This window comes from Apium graveolens, chromosome 11, assembly GCF_009905375.1.
Source record: "Apium graveolens cultivar Ventura chromosome 11, ASM990537v1, whole genome shotgun sequence".
NCBI lineage: Eukaryota > Viridiplantae > Streptophyta > Magnoliopsida > Apiales > Apiaceae > Apium > Apium graveolens.
The window spans coordinates 195,451,034-195,475,577 of NC_133657.1; the positions used below are offsets into that span (position 1 = coordinate 195,451,034).

The 24,544-nt window shown below is 33.1% G+C and overlaps 1 protein-coding gene across 2 annotated transcripts; it reads left to right on the plus strand.

Moving 5' to 3' along the window:
* The first annotated feature begins 82 nt into the window (after window positions 1-82).
* On the plus strand, window positions 83-21,947 carry LOC141695088 (putative tRNA N6-adenosine threonylcarbamoyltransferase, mitochondrial). 2 transcript variants are annotated; one of them, XR_012564269.1, is made up of 13 exons: window positions 83-124; window positions 9,337-9,411; window positions 9,536-9,632; window positions 9,751-9,841; window positions 11,151-11,200; window positions 19,017-19,207; window positions 19,319-19,404; window positions 19,997-20,072; window positions 20,178-20,261; window positions 20,351-20,465; window positions 20,563-20,622; window positions 21,161-21,249; window positions 21,538-21,651. XR_012564269.1 is itself a non-coding variant. In XM_074499334.1 (12 exons), exons 2-12 carry the CDS (start codon window positions 9,376-9,378, stop codon window positions 21,673-21,675), a joined length of 1,053 nt encoding a protein of 350 aa, XP_074355435.1. In that variant the 5' UTR covers window positions 83-124; window positions 9,337-9,375; the 3' UTR covers window positions 21,676-21,947. The 2 variants fall into 2 exon arrangements, 1 of the variants encoding a protein (XP_074355435.1); XM_074499334.1 differs by lacking the exon at window positions 20,563-20,622 and having other exon boundaries at window positions 21,538-21,947.
* The last annotated feature ends 2,597 nt before the right edge of the window (window positions 21,948-24,544 follow it).

Here is a 24,544-nt window from a genome sequence, read left to right on the forward strand (position 1 = left end):
TTGAATTTGTTGTGTGTGTGAGTTGGGTTTTTTTGTTTGATTTGTTGTGTGTAAAGATTGTGTCCTTGTGTTTTTATAGGTTCGAAGCAATGGTGATATTCTTAGCCAAGTTGTGTCTTCTCAGGTAATATATGTACAAATGCTCGTTACACCACTTTGGATTGATTTTTGTGTAATTCTCGGGTTTTTGTGTATTTTTTTCCTAGTTAGCCTTTAGGTAATTTTTTTGTGTGAGATGAGGTACTTGTTATCTTAAGATTCATGATTAACAGCTACAAACTTGTATATATATGTGTAGATATAACTAAGGATAATCAACAATCATGGAGGAACTGAGATCTCCCCATTAGAGATGAAAGGTTTTGAGATTTTATCAGATCTAACTAACTCTCCAGGAGCTAACCAAACAGAATATATAGACAAGACAGAAAACGGTTATGATAAACAGTTTTCTCTATTAAAGTTAACTAGTAAAGCCTACTTATCAAAATGTGATAAGATAGGGGCAATATTCCCCCCCCCCCAAGTTGAATGTCGAACATTCTAGCTGGAAAGAATCGACCAATGAGCTTGACAACCAAGGCCTTAAGTAAAGATGTCATCCAACTGAGAAGAGCTTAGATTGTAAATTGGAGAGATGAGGTGTGACTGAACCTGTTCCCGAACAAATCAAGAGCGAAATGCTTTGTTTTGGGATGAAAACTAGATATACGACAATGTCAAGAGCAGCTTGATTGTTTGTGTGAATAACAATGGGCAATTGTTGAGAAATATTAAGTTCTGACTGAAGCAAAGTAATCCAAGTCAATTCACACGCTGTATCTGTAATAGCACGGAGCTCAACTTCAGCCGTGGAGCGAGAAATAACCTTTTGTTTGCTAGAGTGCCAGGTAATAAGGGAAGAACCAAGCAGTAAGCACATCCCAGTAATGCTTCTGAACATGCCTGTAGAATCCAGACAAGAGCCCCAATCACTGTCACAGAATGCAGACAAAATAAGACTGGAATTAACGAAATAAAAGATACCCCGAAAAGGTGTAGCTTTTAAGTAACGGAGAACCGTTGGACAACCTGCATATGTGGAACACGAGGCTTCTGTAAGAATTGGCTTAAGTGGTGGCTTAAGTGGTGAACAACAAACGCAATGTCTGGTCTCGTGACCGTGAGATAGAGAAGTTTTCCAACAAATTTCCTGTACGGAGTAGGATCATCTAACAATTCACCGTTCACCGTCATGAGGAGAAAGCTTGACATGGTGTCAATAGGAGAGAGAGGTTTGCAATCCTCGAGGCCTGCTTCGACTAGCATATCATACACAAATTTGTGTTGATGAATATACAGCCCCTCAGTAGTGCGATGTAATTCCAAACCCAGATAATACTTTGCTAAGCCTAGGTCTTTAATAGTGAAGGAGGAGTGCAGAACAATTTTGACATGTGTAATAAACTCAGAATCTGTCCCAGTTAATAAATGTCATCGACATAAACTAGAGCAACAAACAAACTACCACTTTTATAAGTGAAAAGTGAATAATTTGCAACAGTTTGCACAAAACCAAGACCCAATAAAACTGAAGCTAAATTTTTGAACCAAACACGAGAGGCCTGTTTGAGCCCGTAAATGGACTTATTCAATCGAGAGACTGCATTTTGTACCATGTAAAGGGCGCCCCTTTGGAATTTCCATGTAAACTTCCTCCACTAAATCTCCGTGGAGGAAGGCATTATTAATATCCAACTGGTGAAAATCCCAGCCTTTAACGGTAACTAAAGCCAAGAATGTACGAACCGTAGGGGTGTTTAACCGAATGGGATAACCGAAAAAATTTCGTTCGGTTAACCAAATTATAAAATTCGGTTCGGTTTTCGGTAGTAAAATTTCAGGAATTCGGTTTTTCGGTAATTCGGTTTTTTACCTTGGTTAACCGATAACCGAATACAACAACCAAAGTTTTATATAATATATCATATACAATATTAATAATACTGTGTCTGTAAGTCTGTAACTAATATACTTATATTATTAATATTACTATAGTACTTCTCCAGTTCTCCCAAACCAGACCCCAAACCAGACCCAGACCCAGTTCCCAATTTCCCATCTCCATTCAAAAATCCATTGATTCAAAACGACCCAGTTCCCAATTTCCCATCTCCATTCAAAATCCATCGATTCAAAACAGATTCCACTCCAGAGTCCATCGATTAGGTCCACTCCAGAGTGACAGAGTCCATCGATTCAGAGATTTTTCCAAGGTATTCGATTTTGATTTTTGTAAATTGATAATCATTTTCATTCCATTTCCATACGATTTGTGATGTTAGTTTCGATTTTGTGATGTTAATTCAAAAAGAAACATAAAAAGTTGTGAAGACTGAAGCATATGAAATATCAAATATATATATATATAATAGATATACGTGGCTGCTCTTAATACCGTGGTTTCTGTACAGGGAGAGGGAGGAGAGTTATTATTCACCTCATTTTTTTGATTTTGAATTGTTGCATATGTATACAAAAATTATAATTTACAATTTGTTGAATTTGTGAATTGTGCATTTTATATTATCAAATGCTTGTAGGCTGTAAACTTAAATGTATTGGCCTGTAACTTCAATATTTTAAATTCTAATTGTAAACTTAATACTGATTGTAAACTTAAGCATATTTTGTTAAATTTCGGTTTCTATTTTCGGTTTCCGGTAATAACCGAAATGGTTATTTCGGTTTCGGTTAAAACCGAATACATTTCGGTTCGGTTTTTTGGTAGCATTTTTTCCGGTTTCGGTTAACCGAAAAAAAATTCGGTTCGGTTCGGTTTTAACCGAATGCACAACCCTAGTCACACAACTAATCCATTATACACAACAATACCCCCAAGCTATAAATCTCACTTTCTGCGATTCAACTTGGCAAAAGTTTAAAAAGTGTCCAACTAGACTCCACAACACTTGATCAACCCTTCAGATTCAGTATTTCACAGAAATCTGACCGGTTACTCACACAGACAATCTATCAAACACTACTATGCACCAGTTAAACACTGCACAACAATTCTCCAAGTCAATTAATCAAACACTTGTAGTGCTTGAATAACAACACAATTCAATAAGCACAATTCCTCAGGACTTAAGCTATTCACAAACAATTACTGGAACACCATGACAACTAGTAACAACACAACACAACAGAGACAATTCTCCAGAGTTCAACAAAGACAATTCTTCAGAATTTTCTGCTTCAATTTACTGAGTTAACTCCTCAGTGTCAATTGTCTCTGTTGAACTCTGGAGAATTGTCTCTGTTATGTTGTGTTGTTACTAGTTGTCACGGTGTTTCAGTTATTGTTTGTGAGTAGCTTAAGTCCTGAGAAATTGTGCTTATTGAATTGTGTTGTTATTCCAGCACTACAGGTGTTTGATTAATTGACTTGGAGAATTGTTGTAGAGTGTTTAACTGGTGCATAGTATTGTTTGATAGATTGTTCGTGTGAGTAACCGGTCAGATTTCTGTGAAATACTGAATCTGAAGGGTTGATCAGTTGTTGTGAAGTCTAAATTGTTGGACAACTGTTGAAAACTATTGCCAAGTTGACTCACAGAAAGTGAGATTTATAGCTTGGGGGTATTGCTGTGTAGAACGGATTAGTTGTGGTGACTACGGCTATGCATTCGGTTAAAACCAAACCGAATTTTTTTTTCGATTAACCGAAACCGAAATAAGGGAAAAAATGCTACCGAACCGAAATGTATTTGGTTTAACCGAAATCGAAATAACCATTTCGGTTATTACCGGAAACCGAAAATAGAAACCGAAATTTAAGAAAATATGTTATAATTGCAAAAAACTCAGACAATGTTTTAAGTTTACAATTAGTATTAAGTTTAAAATATTGAATTTACAGGCCAATACATTAAGATTAAAGCCTACCAGCATTGATAATATAAAATGCACAATTCACAAATTCAACAAATTATAATTTCTGTATACATATGCAACAATTCAAAATCAAAAAAATAGGTGAATAATAACTCTCCTCCCTCTCCCTGTACAGAAACCACTGTATTAAGAGCAGCCACGTATATATATTTGTTATTTCATATGCTTCAGTCTTCACCACTTTTTCTGTTTTTGTTTGAATTAACATCACAAAATCGTATGGAAATGGAATGAAAATGATTATCAATTTACAAAAATCAAAATCAAATACCTTGAAAAAATCTCTGAATCGATGGATTCTGTCACTCTGGAGTGGGCCTCTGAATCGATGGACTCTGGAGTGGAATCTGTTTTGAATCGAAATGGGAAATTGGGAACTGGGCCTGGGTTTGATTTGGGAGAACTGGAGAAGTACTATTGTAATAATAATAATATATGTATATTAGTTACAGAATTACAAACACGGTATTATTAATATTGTATATTTATATATTATATAAAATTTCGGTTGTTGTATTCGGTTAACCACGGTAAAAAAACGAATTATCGAAAAACAGAATTCCTGAAATTTTACTGCAGAAAACGAACCGAATTTTATAATTTGGTAAACCGAACTGAAATTTTTTTCGGTTATTCGGTTCGGTTTTCGGTTAACCGAACCGAATGCACACCCCTAGTGGTGACTGAATGAGTAGAATTTTAGTGTGCTTAGAAGCTGGCTGGATTGAAACTCTTGGAGTTTAGGATAGGGGTGGCTGTTGGTACAGAATGAAGGAGGAAAATGAGGAATCCTATAATGCACTCTTGCAGGTGGTCCAAAAACAGTGTGTGCTACAAGGAGAAGTCAAACAAGAGATTTCATGAGTTGGAGGAATTAATTGAACTGGTTACTCAGAAGATGGAAAGATTAAAAGAGATGAAAGCTAAGAAGAAATGAGAAGCTAGATTTGTGAATCATGTTGTTATATCTAGCTCACCAGGAATAATCTACTCAAACTATTAGACCATCTCAATTTAAATTCTCCAAAGTTTGATGAACTGCCAGGTGAAGAGAAAGAGGATTGGCACTCTGAAGAATTCATTTGTATAGCTTTGGGACTGGAGGATTTCTTTCAGCCTAAACAGAGTTTTAAAAAAACCAATTCTATTGGTGCTAAGATGTTGGAGTGCACACCTGATTTCACAGAGGAAATCTAATGACAAAGAAGATCTAGATGTGACAATGAAGTCAGGGCCAGAGTTTCAAATGCCAACAGAATTGATGCATCTACAAAACTGAGAAAAGTATCTTCATTGTTTCCTACAAGCAGAGACATTGTTGAGACTTTCGATAGCAAAAGACTTGTCAAAAAAATTTTAACAGCTGAATTTTCTTATGATTAGGGTATGAGGTCTAGCAATTCTTGTAGGGACAAGGTGCTTATCTTTGATCCTGGTGGTCTGGTGCAAAACCTGCAGTCAGAAGCTGTTAAAAACAAGTTCAAAGATAAATTTAGGAGTGAGGTGACACTGGAAGAAGCTCTAGTGAAAAGTTCAGTTAGTGCACAATTTAGGCCTTGGGAAGATAGTAGTTTGAATTTCCAGTCAATAGAGCAGCTTGTAAAGGGACCTTCTCAGTGGCAAAGGAAAGTGTTCATCATTGGGACTGTGAATTCAGCTACACTACAATGCCAGAGTACTCAAAAAGTGATTGATCAGTTTGATAATATTGTTAATGAGATAAATCAACAATATGTTTTTTCTGGGGAAACTGAGATGATTGTAATACCATACCTGTGCACTGTGCTGGAACCAGGCAGCCTTGAAAATACAAGGAGACTTGAAGATTATGATATTTCTAGGAAAAGGGTTTTAATGACCATCTTTGATCCAGGAGGGTATATAATTGGTGCCTGCTATGTTCAAATTATTTGTGCTACAGCTGTAATTCTGCATTCAGCGACTATTGCAAGTGGTGAAAAGCAACTGCAATGCATGATCCACCATGAGGATATGGTGGCATTTAAGGAGGGAGGAATGTCAGGATTGACATATATTAGTATTAGTTTGGGATATTAAGTAGTTCGTAGTGAGTATTGAGGCAATTATGTCTTTTAAGAAGTAGTTAGTTACAAGCTAGTAGAGTCTATAAATAGATCTATCAGTTGTAATATCAGATTATGAATTGATATATGAAAATGGAATCTCATTCCAGCACTCTCTCTCTATAAGTGCTTTCTCTCTCTAAAATTCTGGCTTGTTCTACAAGCATTCTCTTCTCATCGTAAATCTAATCTGATCTGATCTCTTCTGTTTCTCATCTTATTTCTTCTGTTTCTCACCTACATTTCTGCTTAATCTCTACTGTTTCATTGCTATTTAGCTGTTATCTTACTTGTTAATTCAGAAAATACCAAAAATAGACACAAATTAGGTCAGAATCTCACTTGATCCTGACAGAAACATGTTGCTTAGTAGGCAAAAGAATAGTCCAGATAGCACGAGAAAAATCATCAACGATAGTTATGAAATAACGACAACCATTATAAGTGGGTGTCCTATACGGGCCCCAAACGTCACAATGTATTAGTTCAAAAGGACTAGAAGCATTCGATAAACTTGAAGAAAACGGAAGCTTACATTGTTTTGCTAATGGATAAGTAGTAGAGGACTCAACAAATTTAGTACTTGAACAATGGGAATCAATTACATGAGTTTTGAACAAAATATTAGCAGGGACATGTTTGTGCCAAAGAGAATACGACGAAGTAGAAGCAATGAGGGCTGAAATAGCATTGGTATTGCAGAGTTGGTAGAGACCTCTACTGAGATTATCAAGAACCAATGCCTTCGTCCGGTATTGGTCTAGCAAATAACACGTGCTGGATGTAAAATGAATGGTGGAAGCCAATTGAGAGGACAATTTATGGACTGATAACAGATTAAAAGTGAAATAAGGGACTAATAAAACTTCATGGATAAGAACAGAGTTGGGATGAAGGAAAACAGAACCAATATGAGTAACAAGAGCACTCTCCCCATTAGGAAATTTAACAGTTAGTGGTGTGACTAAGAAAGTAACATCTTGCATAAAATCAATGTTGCAGCACATGTGGTTCATGGCCCTGGTGTCTAAAACCCTTATGTTATGTGAAAATTGTGCAGAAGATAATAAGGAATAAGCAGTACCTGCCAAGTGTGTAGCAAGGCTGAAAGAAGTTGGAGATGGAGTGGAGAATGGAGGTGGAGTGTTGAGACATTTCATAACGGAATGCAGCTGAGTTTGAAGTTCTTCTATCCTGGTAGTAAGAGAAGCAGAGTGAGAGACGGGAACTGCATCTGCACTAGAGTGTGACTGAGAAACCTGAAGAGCAGCAGGCTTTGAAGGTTTTTGCTGAAATCTGGAATGTTGAGGTCTGCGTTTTCCTTTGTTATTAGGATGAGCCGGATGGTCAAGAGGATAGCCTATGAGTTTGTAGCATTTTTCCTTAGTGTGATCCTTCATATGGCAATGAGCACATTCTTGAACACGAGCAGGGGATTTGTCACTAAACTTGTTAGGAATATAAGGAGAGGGACTGTGACTTGATGAAACAGAGGGCATATTAACCATCATAGCAATGGGTGAAGAAGTAAAACCATGGTTTTGTCTCTGTTTTCCTCTTGTTTAATAAGCATGAAAGCTTGATTAACACTAGGCCAAGGAGACATCACGAGAAGTTGGCTTCGAGCAGCAGTATAGCTTGAATGAAGTCCCATTAAAAACTGTATGAGACGAGTTTTTTCCATCCGTGATTCCCACTTTTTATTGGAAGTACAGGTGCACTGAATGGCAGGTGATAAGGCTCGAAGCTCATCCCAGAAGCCTTTAAGCTCGTGGAAATAGAATTCCACAGAAACATCCCTTGTTCATGTTTAAACAAAGCACGTTGAGTTTCGTAGAATTTATGACCACTAACTGCTGAAAATCTTTCACTCAACTCATTCCATACTATTGCAGCATTGTCCATGTAATTCATACTGTTACTAATGTCATCACTGACAATATTCAAGATCCATGTAATGGCCATGTCGTTGACTCGACGCCAATGAGCATAAAGAGAAGAAACACTAGGAGCCACAAACTCACCAGTATCAATTACCAACTTATTTTGGCAGATAAAGCAATCTGCATAGACCTTTTCCAGGATGCATAATTCTCAGATCCTGTGAGTTTCTTAGAGATCAAAACCATTCCAGGTTGATCGTTATTATGCAAAAACAACGGATGTGCATTATTATCAATAGATGTGGAAGAATGAGTGTTGGCGTTTGTGTTTGAAGGAGGTGTGTTTGTGTATCTGTTTGAAGGAGGTGTGGTTGTATTCATTGTGTCAGATTGTAAAACAACTCGAGCTAAGTGCGATTAAGAGGTGAAGACGTAGATGACATTCAACGAACGCGAAAAGCAACACGATCTCAAACAACAAGATGAATATGATCATTATCAAGCGGAAACGATTACAAAACTCAAACAGAAACGATTACGAAATTGATGCAATCGAGATATAACTCAATTAAGCACAAAGCAACATCGCTATATCAGCGATTCATCAAAATTCAACAAAAAACGTGAACTACCAGAAACAAGAAACGATAAAATTGAGATGAAGCAGGAATACGATCAAACAGTTTGTAGGCGAAATGAAAAACTCACAAAGCACCAACCGATATGTCTAAGAGATGAAGATGACGCAGAGAAAAAAATTGTCGAGATGATTGCGGAAGAGAAAAGCTCTGATACCATCTTAAGATTCATGATTAACAGCTACAAACTTGTATATATGTGTAGATGTAACTAAGGATAATCAACAATCATGGAGGAACTGAGATCTCCATTAGATACGAAAGGTTTTGAGATTTTTACAGATCTAACTAACTCTCCAGAAGCTAAGCAAACAGAATATATAGACAAGACAGAAAACGGTTATGATAAGCAGTTCTCTCTATCAAAGTTAACTAGTAAAGCCTACTTATCAAAATGTGATAAGATAGGGGCAATAGTTATAAGCACAAATGAGTGTCAACTTGATAATTCTTCTGAAATTGTACGAAAGTAATGAATCAATGACCCAGGGGGAACTTGAAGATGGTCGGTTCTTCTTTGAAAATTTTACAAATAGCTTGCTTTACTTTGTACATGAACACACAGGGATGGCCCTTAGTTGATGAATGCATTTCTTTCTGCCTACTTTTATTTTTCGGTGTATTTGATTCTTTGTTGATGGAAAAAAATATCTTGGTAAATATCTCTTATGCCTCCAATATCTCCGACGGCATAATTTCCTTAGTCAGCGTTATAATTACAAAGAAGAGAAGAACCTTTTTAACGTCTTCTGGTTTTTATTATTGTGTGACTAACACTACACTTAAATCAAGGGAGATTTGCTTGCTAAATATGGAGGAGTTTCTCCTAAAATGGCAGAAGAAGCACATTCACAAGTGATTGACCAGGTATTGTAGCTACATTGTGTTGATTATCTTTACTTTATTAAAGGTGCTTCTATGCCATCTCAAACACCTTCCATCTCTCAAATCCTTCACGAATATGTTCATATTTTCTGTTTGCTGTCTACAGGTGGTTCAGGAAGCACTCGATAAAGCTAAATTGATTGAGTCAGATCTTTCTGCAGTTGCTGTTACTATTGGCCCTGGTTTAAGTCTATGTCTACGTGGTAATTGATTTCTATGCTGGTTCTTAGCAGTTACAATTTTATTTAGTTACTAGATGATATTTTTTTGGGAACACGAGGCTTCTCTTAAACAGATATATCGTTTCATGTATACATGTAGTTGGAGTGCAGAAAGCTCGGAAACTTGCTGCTAGTTATAGCCTTCCTATTGTCAATGTCCATCATATGGAAGCCCATGCTTTGGTAGCTCGGTATGACATCTTGAAATTCAATAATCTAAAGAAATTAATTTTATACTTTATGTCAATTTTAGTTAATTGTTATTTTATACAATCTCATTCAAATTTGCCGTGACAGTCTCTTGATATTTTCACAAGTTTTTACTGCGGTTAATAACTTATATCAGTCATAGTTCCAAAACCTTGTTGAACCAACTTCTCAAATATTTGTTTTGAAGCATAATGTAATTAACAATCTCAACTTTCACTTTCAACTTTCGGTCTTTTTAATTATTCTTCTCGCAGTTATTTTGTTTCTAAAATAGACAATTGCCTGAAATAGTTACATATTTTCTTTCTCTCGGTCATGCTGTCACAGTCCCACTTAATTGTTTATATTTTGTCTTCGTTAACAATAGAGTATTCAGATGCTTTTACCTAAAAGAGTTTTTCTTAGCACATATGATCCATTTAAAATGTCTAGAAAATCAACATGCATTTAGACTAAGATTACATCCAGACAGGGTTCAACAGTGGATCTATCATAAAATTGATATGTTTTTTTGCTTCCTCACTAAGACAAGCGTAATTATTTTAAATTTTAAATGATTTTTGTAAGAATTAAATGGGTGGGCAAGGTATACTTGTATGATTTTGTGGAAAAATCGCTGAATACTTGTTGAAATGATGTATATGAAGATGGTAATAGAAGTAGATATTGAAATAAAGACTAAACTCTGAAATATTCTATGGTTTTTGACAGGGCGATCACCTAATTTCGTCGTTTATAAACCAATGTCTTTTTTAATCTTTGTAACAAAAAAATCTTTTGTCGGAAGTAAGAGGATACATGAAATCATGAATAATTAGAAGCTTGATATATGGAAACAATGCTAAAGTCATTTTTTTCTAACTTTCAATTCAATTTTATATCCAAACCCCCTTATGCACTCATCTGGTAACCAAAAGAGATGCAAGATTGAAATCCTTTCACTCCAATAATGGAGCAGTGGATCGTGGATCAAACATTTCCTTCTATCCTTGAGACACAAGGTATATATCAACGAAAGAGCACCAGTATTTTCAAGGCTTCCGCATGCACCTGTCTGTCTGATAAAGCCCATAATCATGATAAGTAGCTACCCTCTACAAGTTGACCCAGTAACGTGCACACCCAATCATCTTACAGTTTTATCAACGTGAAATGGAATGACACCCATATTGTGGGATTCAAAATTATGTGCTATATTTTGTGAACAAGACAAGTTATATGTAATTAGATATGCATGCACATGCACATAAATTCCTTCTTACCTTACCTTCTCATATTCATTCTATTTAGGTTAACTGAAAGGGAGGTGCAATTTCCGTTTATAGCCCTTCTTATATCAGGTAAGAACCTTAAAATTGATGTTTTTACATCAGCATTATATATGTCAGTATGTTTCTGTGCCTTCAATTTCTTGTGGAGATTCGTAAAACTCATAATTGATTTCAATAGTGTTGGGGCATGTGGAGCTCTACTTTTGGAGCACTAGTTCTTTATTTTAATATAAAGTACTTGCCTTATTTCCCCCAAAGATTTCACTACTAAAGATGGTTATATACTATGGAAGTCAGGTTCGTATCTAATCCTTGCGAGCTATTGGTTTGTGCAAACTATGATAATTTGGTTGATTGGTTAACATCTTCCTAAAAGTTTTTAGCATCTTCCAAAAAAATTTAAACATATATAATTTATTAAAAACTTAATCCATGTATCAAACAAAACTATCAACTCTTTCCATAATAGTTAATCTATACTACTTACACTCAACTTCTTCCTAAACTCTTTTATTTGGAGTCAAACTCTTCCAAATTTATTTAAGCCAATGATACAAGGAAACGGGAATGTGGCCACAAATTGCGACCCAGTTCGTTCGTCCTCGATCCCGGAACAATCGCGAGCGGAAACGTTGCGGGTCGTGACCTGAAACGCCGGTAGTGATGAACCATAAGAACCCACGTTGTTCTTGACTTTCTTCTTTCTTTCAGATCGATGAAAGGAATCGATTGTTTTCTCTGTGGTTTTCTTGGAGAGTTTTAATGGGGTTTGCAGAAGTAAAGAAGAAAGAAGAACGGTTAGAGAGGGAAGGAAGAAAGACATGCACCCCCAAAAATATAAAAAGAGATCTCTTTTTGGATTAATGTATCCGGACATTTTGTTACATCCATTTTTCGATAATTGTGCCTAATTAAAAGGAGGTCGGTTGTTAATTTGTTAAACAAGTCAAACTGAATTCCCACCTAATAAAATTCGTACAATTGTGCTTTTATTAATGAAAGTACTTTTCATCTTAGTTGCTCCAGTTTTATCATCAAAATAATGTAATAATAAATTTACAAATTTTGTAGTATTGGAATAACATTTAAACATTACAACTGAAAAGTGTGTAATATGTTGAATTATATAAATAAATATGGTGCGTCGTACCCATACGTTCCCTCGTACCATACGTTCCCTCGTACCCCGATGTTCCATAGTACCCGTACGTTCCCTCGCACCGAAATCACTCAAGACCGCCATGTATCCGTTTCCGTACCACATTTCGTATCGAACCCCGTCTTATGTAACACTGATTTAACTATGGGTGTTCATGGGTCGGGTTGGCCAGGTTGGAGGCGTTTTTACGACCTAACCCAATTAAATCGGTTTGGAATTTTTCGACCCAACCCGTAAAATATAAAATCGTAACCCAACCCTACCCTTCGTATATATCGGTTTGGGTCGGGTTGGGCTGGTTGAACGGATTGAATGATTATATAAAAAAAGTTTCAATACTATATATAATTGCTAATTTTGAATAGTAGAACTTACGATTATAGTACTATTCTTTAAATATGATTTGATTGAAAATTTTAGTTATGTATATCATATCATAAATCATATACACATACACGAAATTTAACTATAAATGAAAATATTTGTAGTGTATAATGTACAATTACATATAATATATAGATTATATTTAAATTATCGAACGAGACTTAAGTTAAATCGGGTTGGGTTGAGTTGGGTTGGATGAAAAAATCTTGAACCCGTACCCAACCCGTTTAATGCGGTTTGAATTTTTTTTAACCCAACCATGGATCGGGTTTTTCTTAAATGGTTTAATCGGCCTAAAAGAGGGTTGGGTTGGGTCTGTTTGATTGGGTTAACGAACCCATGAACACCCCTAGATTTAACAATCAATATATTTAAAGATGAATAGGAAAACAAACCAAAAATAAATAAAAAATAAATAAAAAGCAGTATTTCCTTATTGATTGCAAAACCAGAATAAATCCTACTTTAAAAAATAGATAAAATAGGTTGTAAAATTAAGATTTTATAAATATCATAGTTGATTAATATATAACATAAATGCTATTGCATTAAATAGACATAAATATACAGAATTCCATTATCATTAAAATTTTATATCACCATCGCAAATTAATACTACAAATTATTATAGAATTATGATACTAAAATTATCATAATTAACACATAATTAAAATACTATTGCATTGCATATGTATGTATGTATATATATATATACACATCATGTTCCTTGTAGCACCCTTAGCCAAAGAACTATAAGAACTGTCTCAACTATCTTATCTAAGATTTTGCGACAAAATTCACATTATTCCGTAGTTTTATATTCTTTAGCTGAACTTTGTATTTTGTATTGAATTTATGAGATAATTTAACAATTGATTTCAGAGAGTCTATTCAATATTTAGGGTACTGCAACAATTTTTTTTTTTTAGTATTGGTTAGGGTCCGACAATATTATTTGCTTTATTTTGTAATATTAATGTGCTATTTAAGTAGAGTTCATATGTAGAACATAACATTCTGCAACAGAATTCATTGAATTCACTTTGTTATGAAATATTTTTGTGCTATTTATGTATAGTTCAGGTGTAGAACTTTGCATTATATGTAGTATTAACTAGGGTTCTATAGCAGAATTGCACATGCAAAATGTCGTGTTTATGCATTATATTTATTGAAAACATTTCTAAGCAGACACAACAAGTATGTATCTCGGTTTAGATCCGGAAAGTCTAATTAAAATTTAGTGTTTTATTGTAGAATTTGCCTTACATTGTAATGGTTCTAGGGTTCTATTTTAAGTGTGTGTGTATATATATATATAGGACAACTTTAATAAAAACCAATTTTAGAATAGAAACTAGAAACTAATTAATTTTTTTTCTAAATTACTTCGAAATATAATAAATATGGTATGCAAATCGATCGTTGAAAGATCGGGAAAAATACAGTGAAGTCTGATTTCGAAAAATAATTACCGATTGACGATAAAAACCAAATAGTTTCTAGTTTTTATATTAAGTTTGGTTTCTATTTAATCATTTGCATTTATTATATATATATTGTCCAACCTAAAATTAAATTCAAATTAAAGATAATTCTTACATTATTGATTCGTGTTAAAATAAAATTAAAGTTTACCTAATTCATTGGTGGATATAACGTAGACTTATAAGAGTGGGATATTGGGATCCGACCCCAATAGCCGAAATATTAAGGTCAATAGTAGATCTGTGTGTACAATGTTTGAATTTAATTTATATAACAATATATATATATATATATATATATATATATTGTCCAACCTTCCAAAGAGAACCCTCTTATTTTATAAGATCTGTGGAGAACCCTTTGATTTTATTATAGATTCTCATCAGAAATTGTAGAGTTTTATTTTAGAAATGTTAAATTCGATGATAATGTAGATAATAATTATATTTGAATATTATAAAAATTTTAACACTTAAATTTGAAAAAAAAAATTGATGTTACATTTTGATTCTACTGTTGAATAATTTTGAACTGTGATTCCACCACAAAACCACTGCGAACTACTTCATTAATTTTCAATAATTGATTAAATAAAAAATTGTACAACTTTGTTTCTTGATTTAATAATTAAAATTTGTAAATATATATGATAAAAAATGAAATAAATGTGTATTTTATATTTTTAAATAATGGTTCTCTATTAGAATACAAATTACCAACCAGAGGGCAATTAGTGATTGTTATAGGTATATTAGTGATTCTAAAATAATCCACTTATATATTTATATTTATGAAGGTGACACTAATCATTTACTGATCACTATCATGTAATTTAGTGATTCTTAGTAACTGAATGATTATTTTTGTGAAATTCATTGATCGCCTCTAAATTGTAAATATATAATTTATTTTTATATTTAGTGATTTTCAGTACGTAAATTAGTGATTTACAGGTTTGTAGTTTGTAATTTAATTTATTTTTAATAAGAGTAAGACTATATATATATACACACACACTATACTATAATAACCAAAATATGGTGTAATTTGGTTCAACGGTTATTCCCTATTTTGGTTATTAAAAAATATAAATAAATAATGTTATACATATGCTAATCTACTAAATTACTAAAAAAAACTTGATATAGTCTCTTTATCCCGCTAAATTACGATCAAAGCCTCTGAGTAGACTACGACCACAGTTCTTCCTTATTTTTTTTAATATTTTTTTATAAATCTCTGATTATTATATATTTATATAAATATATTAAAGTTATTATATGACTGGATAAACAAAATTTAAAAATTTACTTAAATATAAACGAAACCGTGCATCGCACGGGATTTAAGCCAGTATATATATATATATATAGATATATAGATGATCAAACAGAAACAACCCTTAAAATGAAAACTAGAAACTAACCTAAGTCTTTGGATCAATCTAATCTAATGCCCCCCGATGATCATATTGTATACCATATGTGCTATATTTTGAGACGATTTAAATGTTTTTTTTATTTTAGTTTCCGGTTTTTATTATAAGGGGGTGTCTAGTGGAATAAGACCATATATATATAGAGAGAGAATGATTCTTACTCAAATACAACTAATTTAAAATACAACCTCTGCACCACACCCAATTTAAATACACCCTCTCACACACAACTCCACCTAATTCCCTCCATTTTTAATTGAATTTTTCCCGTCAATTGGTGAACTATTTTAAAATATAACTTCACCATATTTTTCTACATCCTCCAACAGTATAAATACCATATTTGATATATTTCGGCGATAAATCACTATTTATGCCTATGAGCATCACTAAAATCTATTGAGCTCTGGAATAATCCTGATTTCGGCTTGGTGATTCGAGTAAGCTTAAATATTGATTTATCATCGGAATATAGCAAATATGCTATGCAAATTGATTATTAGGAGATGGAGAAAAATACGGTGAAATTATATTTAAAAAAGTTAATCGAATAAAGGGAAACAAATTAAAAACGAAGGGAGAAATATATACATGAATATATAGTGCACATGGAGGAGAGAGAAAAGGGTTAAATGTGTGGTTGTTTTTGGTTTATAGTTTGTATTTTAAATTTAGTTTATTTTTGATCAAAAGCCTATGTATATATACAACCTCCGTCCCCCTCATTTCTTTATGTTTTTTTTCACATGCTTGACACTCGTTTTAAGGCAATGATAAAGTATAGTTCCGGAATTTATTTTTAAAATTTTCATTTTTTATATAAAATTTGAACATTATATTTTTATTTAGAAGAAAAAATAAATTAATAAAATTATACAACTACATTTAATAGGAGCATTAAAGTGCATGTCGAGTCTCAGTCCCCCAATGTAAAGAATTGAGGAGGACGGGGGGAGTATAAATTATGTTTAAAATTTTTATAATTTTTCAAATACATACATATATTTTGTACAAATAGTTTCATTTAAATTGTATGTTTATACCATTTTAGAAATGCGCAAAATATACATTTACATTTACACAAATAAATAAATAAATATAAGTAATGTATGTTTTTTACATATTTATTCAAACAATATATAAAATATAGTAGTACTTTAAAAGAAACGTGCAGGTTATAATTATAACTGTACTAATATTTAAACCACTATATAGTTTGAATCATGTCAATAATATAAAATATTTGTGTCATTAATAGTTGATGTTTTTATAATAAGAAGTAAGAGTAAAGTTCTATGAAGACCTTTATTTTATATAGGAGACCTCGGAGACCACGTTCTGCAATTAAAATATTATAAAATATATTATCTTGTGAAGTATGTTTTACGAATATCACTAATTCATTAAAATTGTTGAAAATCCAATGAATTTAATGAGTGGAATGTTTATGTTCTGCAAATTGTACAAATGTTTTGCAAACTAAACATGTTTCGTAGATTTAAACATTTTGTAATGTTTTACATGTAGTACATATACGATATTCAAGATTTTGAATTGAATAATGATATTTTTGCAAAACGTGATTCACAAAATAATACATTTTTACAATGTTTTTATGCAAGATTTTACTTGCAGAACATAAGTGGTCTCCAACTAAAAGGTGCTCTCCATAGAACTTTACTTTAAAAAGTAAATGTATTATATTAATAAGATAATAATAAATGTTAAAATTAATATTTATATATATTATATTATATTTATCTATATTTATTAAGCGTAAGTGATTTCTTATCCAAAACTTTGGTCATGTACCACCAAAACAATCTCAACAGAAGAATAAGAATAAGAACATAGAATAAGAATAATAACAATCACCATAGAACATAGAATAAGAATCTATTACTTGAAAAATAGACTAGTTAGAAAAAGAAACCAGTCTAATACAATCGTATATATAGAATATTATTAAAGGTTCAACCAATTATAAATATAAAAGGATTATGACGTTCTGCTACTATTCAAACACCAAAATATGATACAATGATATAACCGTAGGTAGAATATGCTAGATGTTCTACCGTATATAATTGTATAATATATCGCCAAAAAAGTAATTAAATTCAACATGCATATATTTCTCAATTTCTGCAAATTTGTTGCAACAATATTGCAACAAACCATTAAAGATAACAACAATATTACAACAAAATCAGAAGTAACAATATATATGTATTTTAAAAAAATTTAAAAAAAAAAATTTAAAATTTTAAAAAATAAAACAAGTGAAATTTAGAAAATCGTGCATCGCACGGGTTATAAGCTGGTATATATATATATAGAGAGAGAAAGAGAGTTAAGTTCTATGGAGCTCACTATTTCATTGGAGTACTGGAGTCCATATATGTTTTGCAAATAATATATTACGTAAAACATATTATTTTGTGAAGCATATTGTCCAAACGTCGCTATTATAATAGAAATCTTGCAAATCCTATACATTTTATAAGTAGAATATTGCAAAACATGATATGTTTTGCAACGTGAACATGGATGTTCTACAAACTAAGCATGTGCTGCAAAACAATATATATTGCAAGGTTTTACTAGTAAAATATATGGAATCTGCAAGTTTATTATTAAAATAATGATATTTGCATAACATGATACACAAAATAATATGTTCTGCAATGTTTTACGTAATATATTACTTGCTTAACTCATATATATATATATATATTCTATTTTACCCAATTAATAATTAAAAATTAAATAATGAAATAGTTTTTTTTTATTCATGTAAGTCTAATTATAACTACAGGTAATTATGAACCTAATAACTCTTAATGCATGATAAAAGTTGCTTGCATTAGTCTTTGACATGTCAGAATATGGCATACAGGATGTACTGGATTTCAACTCCTTATATCTCTATATGATCATGATGCCTTCTGAACTGGCCATATGTTATACCTGTAAACGTTTTCATGCATTCAACAGGAAAGGAAAATGGTTGTAAACAAAGAAATTTCACTTTCTAAATATGTGTCCAAGTAAATGAATATTAGTATATTGTTAGTCTTGTGTTTTGCATTTGTGTAAACAACTCTTGCAATTAGGAATCAATAGTTCTATTCTACTTTTGGCCATCTAGTCATGATCTTACTTTTGTAATTTGTAGAAGTTTAGTTTATCTGACTTAACATAAGCTGATGGATACTCATTATCATAACAAAAATGTTACTTTTGCTTTATCACCTTTTTTGCAACTTTGCAAGTATACTTTTTTGCTTGTCTAAGATTGGAAGATCAAAATTGTCCGTTTTTATTGAGATCTCCACATAACTTATCAAATCAAAGGTTCTTTTTCACTTTTGACCATCTAGTTATAATTATTTTTTCCTATTGTTTGTTTGTAGGAGGACATAATATCCTAATTCTCGCACGGGAACTTGGTCAATACTTGCAACTAGGGACTACTATTGATGACGCAATTGGCGAGGCATATGACAAGACTGCGAAGTGGCTCGGTCTTGAGTTGAGGAGGAGCGGGGGCTTAGCTATAGAGGAGCTTGCTCGAAAAGGAGATGCAGGATCCATCAAGTTTAAAGTAAGTTCATCTTCGACTGCTACTAACTTTAAGAGTGTTTAAGCTATAGGAATAAAATTGGTGAACAGGGAATTTGCATTATAACTAATGTTGGACTATATTGCTGCTCAGGTCCCAATGAAACACCATAAAGATTGCAATTTTTCGTATGCTGGTTTAAAGACTCAAGTGAGACTGGCAATTGAATCAAAGAATATGTAAACTGCCTTTGAAGTTTCTCATTTCTCTCTATTCTTTTTGTGACTTTTTTTTGTCGTTTCTCTATTTCTCTCTATATTTAAATGAACTATGAATTATTGCTATCTACATTGTCGATTTTCTTTGAAAACTGGCTACTTTTGTGCTTTATGGAGGAAAATAATCATCTCTCTGAAATACTTGTTTTGTTCTTTCCTTCCATATACTTTTTTCCTCTCGCTATCCCTGTTGTGGTTGCTATTTAGGTTTTCCCCCCTAAATGTTTACACTTTGAGCTTTATAAGCGATTATTCCAGCCAGACCATTGTCGAATTAAATTGTGTAGACCATCCTTGAATTAATTGTCTGTTTCTCTTTTGGAGCAAACTGTATAGTATTTTAGGAATCTCGTATTTGTTGGAAAATGCCTTGAACCAGTAATTGGCAGAGAAGTGAAGTTATATAACTTTCAAGCATTATAGTTACACGTGATCATATTGCCTGGTATATGTTTTGAATGTTTTAGTTGTCAAACAAACCCTGTCGTAGATTAATTTTCTTTTTTTTCTTTCATTATATTCACCTATTCATTTTTAAACGAGTAATATGCAGTGATGCTGAAACTCCCAGTTCCTCCGCTAGTATTGAAGACCAAAGTTCACGAGCTGATATTGCAGCTTCATTTCAGGTGTAGCATCATAATTCGTTTGTCCATCTGTAAATTCAGATTCTATTTCCTTCCATATCTTAATATTTTTTATTTGCTCTTTTGCACTGTAAACTCGTATTGCAGCGAGTTGCCGTATTGCATCTGGAAGAGAAGTGTGGAAGAGCTATTGAATGGGCATTAGAGATGGAACCTTCTATTAAACATTTGGTACTCTTCAACTTTGCTCCAAATAGTAGGTACGCCTCGCAAGTACGCGTCAATTCTTATCACCGATCTTTTTGTCTGCTTGTCTAAAGGTGGTCTCAGGTGGTGTGGCATCTAATCAGTACGTCAGGGATCGGTTGGATCAGGTTGCTAAGAAGAAAGGGCTGCAGCTTGTTTGCCCTCCTCCTAGTCTTTGTACTGACAATGGTAATTGCATTTAGATGGTCGGACATTCTCTCCTGCAAGAAAACTTATTAAAGAAGAGATTGTACAAGAACTATGGTGTTGTTTCTTTAATTTGTAGTTTTGATCAACGGAGTTATTAGCTGTCTTCAGACCAGATTTGATCTGTCCTCATGAAGAGGTGCAGCTACTATATCGTGGTTTTATAGAAAAGGCCACAGGTCCAGTTGGCTTTTGCATCTTTGCTATTTAGTGAACTATGTATTCAAGATTAACAAAACAAACAATTAGTGCGTCAGAATGAGAGAGATAGAGACATAGAGAGAGAGAGATGGGGGGGGGGAGGGATTGGTTACACATGAACACAGAATTGGTGTTTGAGAGATGTACTGATACACATAAGTGCACACATGTGGAGTCAAAGAGGCTACAGATGAATAACTTGCTGAGACTCCACTTGATTCATAACGCTTACTGCATTTTTATGTTTTGTTAGAAGTCGAACTTAAAGTGTTCCCTTGATGATAATATTTTAAATTTGAATTAGCGCATTTTTAGCTTAACAGAAAAATTTGTTTAATTAAACTGAAGTTATGGCATCTGTCCACTAGGTCAGTAATACTGTGAAATTAGAAACCGTTTCTGCATTTTTTAGTGAACACCAGTAATTTGGCACACCTTACCTTATATACAATCATGTCTTTGTATCAAATGATCAGGAGTGATGGTGGCTTGGACTGGTATTGAGCACTTTCGTAATGGTAGATTTGATCCTCCCCCGCCTCTGAATGAGCTAGAAGATGCAAGAGTTAGTCTTTTTGCATCTCTCTTTTTGATTATTTATAAATTGGAATAGTATCTGATATTTACTTCATTAATTTACTGCCCCGGCAACGTAATATTGTTTTATTGTAATCTTATATTTATTTGTGAGTCTGCTTCCATTTTATATTATGAGGTTGAAAGATGGAGTATTTTCATGTTGTTCGGAATACATATTTTATTTTGGAAGCAAGATCCATATCAATTTCTTAGGCATCTTTATATTTTCATGGTCTAGCTTTAAATTTTGTTGAACTTTGTCATGTTAATTTAGCTTGATTTGCGGCCAAGGTGGCCACTGGGCGAGGAATATGCTAGAGGGAAAAGTGAGGCTCGGTCATTGAGAACAGCTCGAATGCATCCATCCCTTACATCTATGATCCAGGCATCTCAACGACAAGAACAAACATAGCCTTCAAACATCAGTTTCTATTGGTTTTGCAGTCAACTTCATTCTTTTTGGCTGTTATAGGTATCACGTGTCCTAAGCATAGAGGTCACTTTGTAGAGCTCTGACACACTGATTTATATGTTCTATTGTCATCAGAATGCTAATGTATATCCTTGATCATTCAATTCATAATTTTGGATAAGACTTTATTTCAAATAACTCACGCATACTATAGTATCTTAGTACGATCTGCTCTAGCAACTAACAGTCATTTGACCATTTTCTTTGGATCATTTTACTTTTGTTGATGTTTAGTTTAGTATAATTGCTGCATACTTGTGGATGCATTCTTTGGTCAAAAGTACCAAAAGAAGAATAAAGGAAAGCAGCAAACTGTTGGAGTAATTTCAGAAATATGATCACATTTTTATTTCTAAAATATTTTCAGGGATTTGTTTTTAAGTAAATCTTTTTGTTAAATAAGTCATAGCTGATTTTATGGCTATGTGATTTGGTTGTGTTCCTCGGTCATAGGTAGAATCAAAGATAGCTCCCTGATTGTGTGAATCATTATTTATGTATTTCCCTTAATTGTGTGTTATCTTATTCGTTCTTTTCCTATATATGGAGAGACGATTGAATGAAATAAAATTACTACTTATTCAGCAAACAATTGTGTAAGGAGAGTTGAAGAGATAAGTTCCTCTAAGAATAGGGGAATCAATCCATCTATTCCTGATAATAGACCCGTGACGAGATCCATAGCCCGGGACCATAACACATACTCTTTACAAGCTGGAGATAAATTTGAGAATTTTAGACTTTTTTTCCCGACAATCTTTATATATCTATGTAAAGGAGGATCACGCGTGTCTTACGTGTTGCTCCTAGGCCTCCTATTCTTGTATTCTAATTCCTCCAGTTTTCCCAATAATAATTATCGGTGGGTTATTTCATATTTGGCTTTTTGTTTGTTTAATTAATTAATAATTATTCTTTGATTAATAATACATCTTTCTGCATCCCTTAATCTGCAAATTAAAAGCCCTTCAGGTTACAATCCCTCATTTTCCCAGCTGCCACTATATAAATTTTGTCAATGTGCCACTACTCCGCCTTTGTTGGATTGTTTGACGAGGCGAACTCATCAAAAAGGTGATATTCTGCTCATTTGTTGATGTATGTTTAGTTGTTCATATATATTTCTTCATTCCGGGCCTAATTATGGTTTATCATTTGTTGTAAGTCTAATTTCATATATATTTCATTCTTTTTTTAATTCTGTAGGGTGTGGCAAATGATTTTAATTAAGCATATCTAAATTGATTTACATTTTCAATTTTCTTATTTTTTTTGTTTGTATCATTCTCTCTACTAATTATGTTTTCAGGCTTTTATTATATCATGTTTTTATATTTTAATTTTTAACTTTTATTCTTTGATTACATTATGTGTGTTATATTCTAAACTTTTTAATTTTGGTTTGAGTTGTCGGTGATCAAGCAGTTGGGTCGATGCTTTCTGGTGATCAAGCGGTTAGGTCGAGTTCGATGTGAGAATTTGATTATTGAGTAGAATTTGATCCCACTGAGAGCTTGGTATCAAGAAAGAGAGAAGAAAAGCTTCTTATATGTGATTATCTGCCTAATCAAAACCTCTCTGATCTCTTACATGGTTAACACATTACCCTCAACTTGATTAAGTTTAGTACTCTTTTAAGTATAGCACATACATAACTATTTATTTTTATATAAATTGAACTTTTAGTTAGTGTACTTAAATTGTAAAACAACTCAGCACAAGCATATTTAGCTAAAAACTTTACCTATCACATACAGTTTCAATTTTTTTTATATAGTGAAGCATGATTGTGCTTCAATATTTTTAAGTAAATGTCGAATGAAGTATAATAGACAATGAAAAAGCACATATATGATCTAACACCATAAAATAGTCTTTATTCTTAGGGACCACAATTAAATCACATGCATCATATATAATGCAGAACTCATGAGCTTGTGTTTCAGACCTCGTAGAAAGCTGATTACAGTGCAACATGATGCGTCATACACTAACGAGTCTCGTATTTATCTCCATCTTATTGTGAAAAGGTTTCTCCAGATATCTGACAAAAAATATACTGAACCTGGGATGATATATTTAGGCATGTATATTATGCTCACCAGTGTGACGCCCTCAATCTCGGAGTTAGGAAATGAGGACCCACACACCTTTAATCTATGAATTAAATAAGCATAAACCCTGATTAACTACTAACATGATCAAACAGGATAAAGTTTGAGACAAGATTACAACTACCAACCATAAAATATAATTTACAACCCCAAGATAAAACCAAGTTTACATAATCGATTCCGACTTGGAACCGACAGATAACCCATTGTATCTTTACAACTTTCTGGTTAAGCGTTTGCTCAGTCATAACCTGTACTACCTGCTCTGGCATCTGGAAGCCCTCAACACGGTTGGGACCACCAGGTACGCTCTTATGAGCAGTGCGCCTAAGCCCGGTCATCCTCTTGCTTAACTGTCATGGTTAGATCAAAACATAACATATGAGTATAAAACTCAGCAAGTAACTATAAACAGTTCTACGATACAAAATCCACAATATACCATTACTGTTTTTCAGGGCATTCTTCTTTAACATCTCTAGGTGGCAGATTTCTGTCTTTTTGGGCTATGAAAGGGTTATGAAGAAAAGCTTTGGGATTTCAAGGCTCAAGATAGGGTGAAAGCCGACATTCATCATAAATCAATAACGGGATCTCAAATGATCTATCAAATGGAAAGCGAGAATCTTTTCATCATTGAAAATCAATTATACGATTGATAATATTATCAGAATAAAATTTCAAGGTTCACTAGC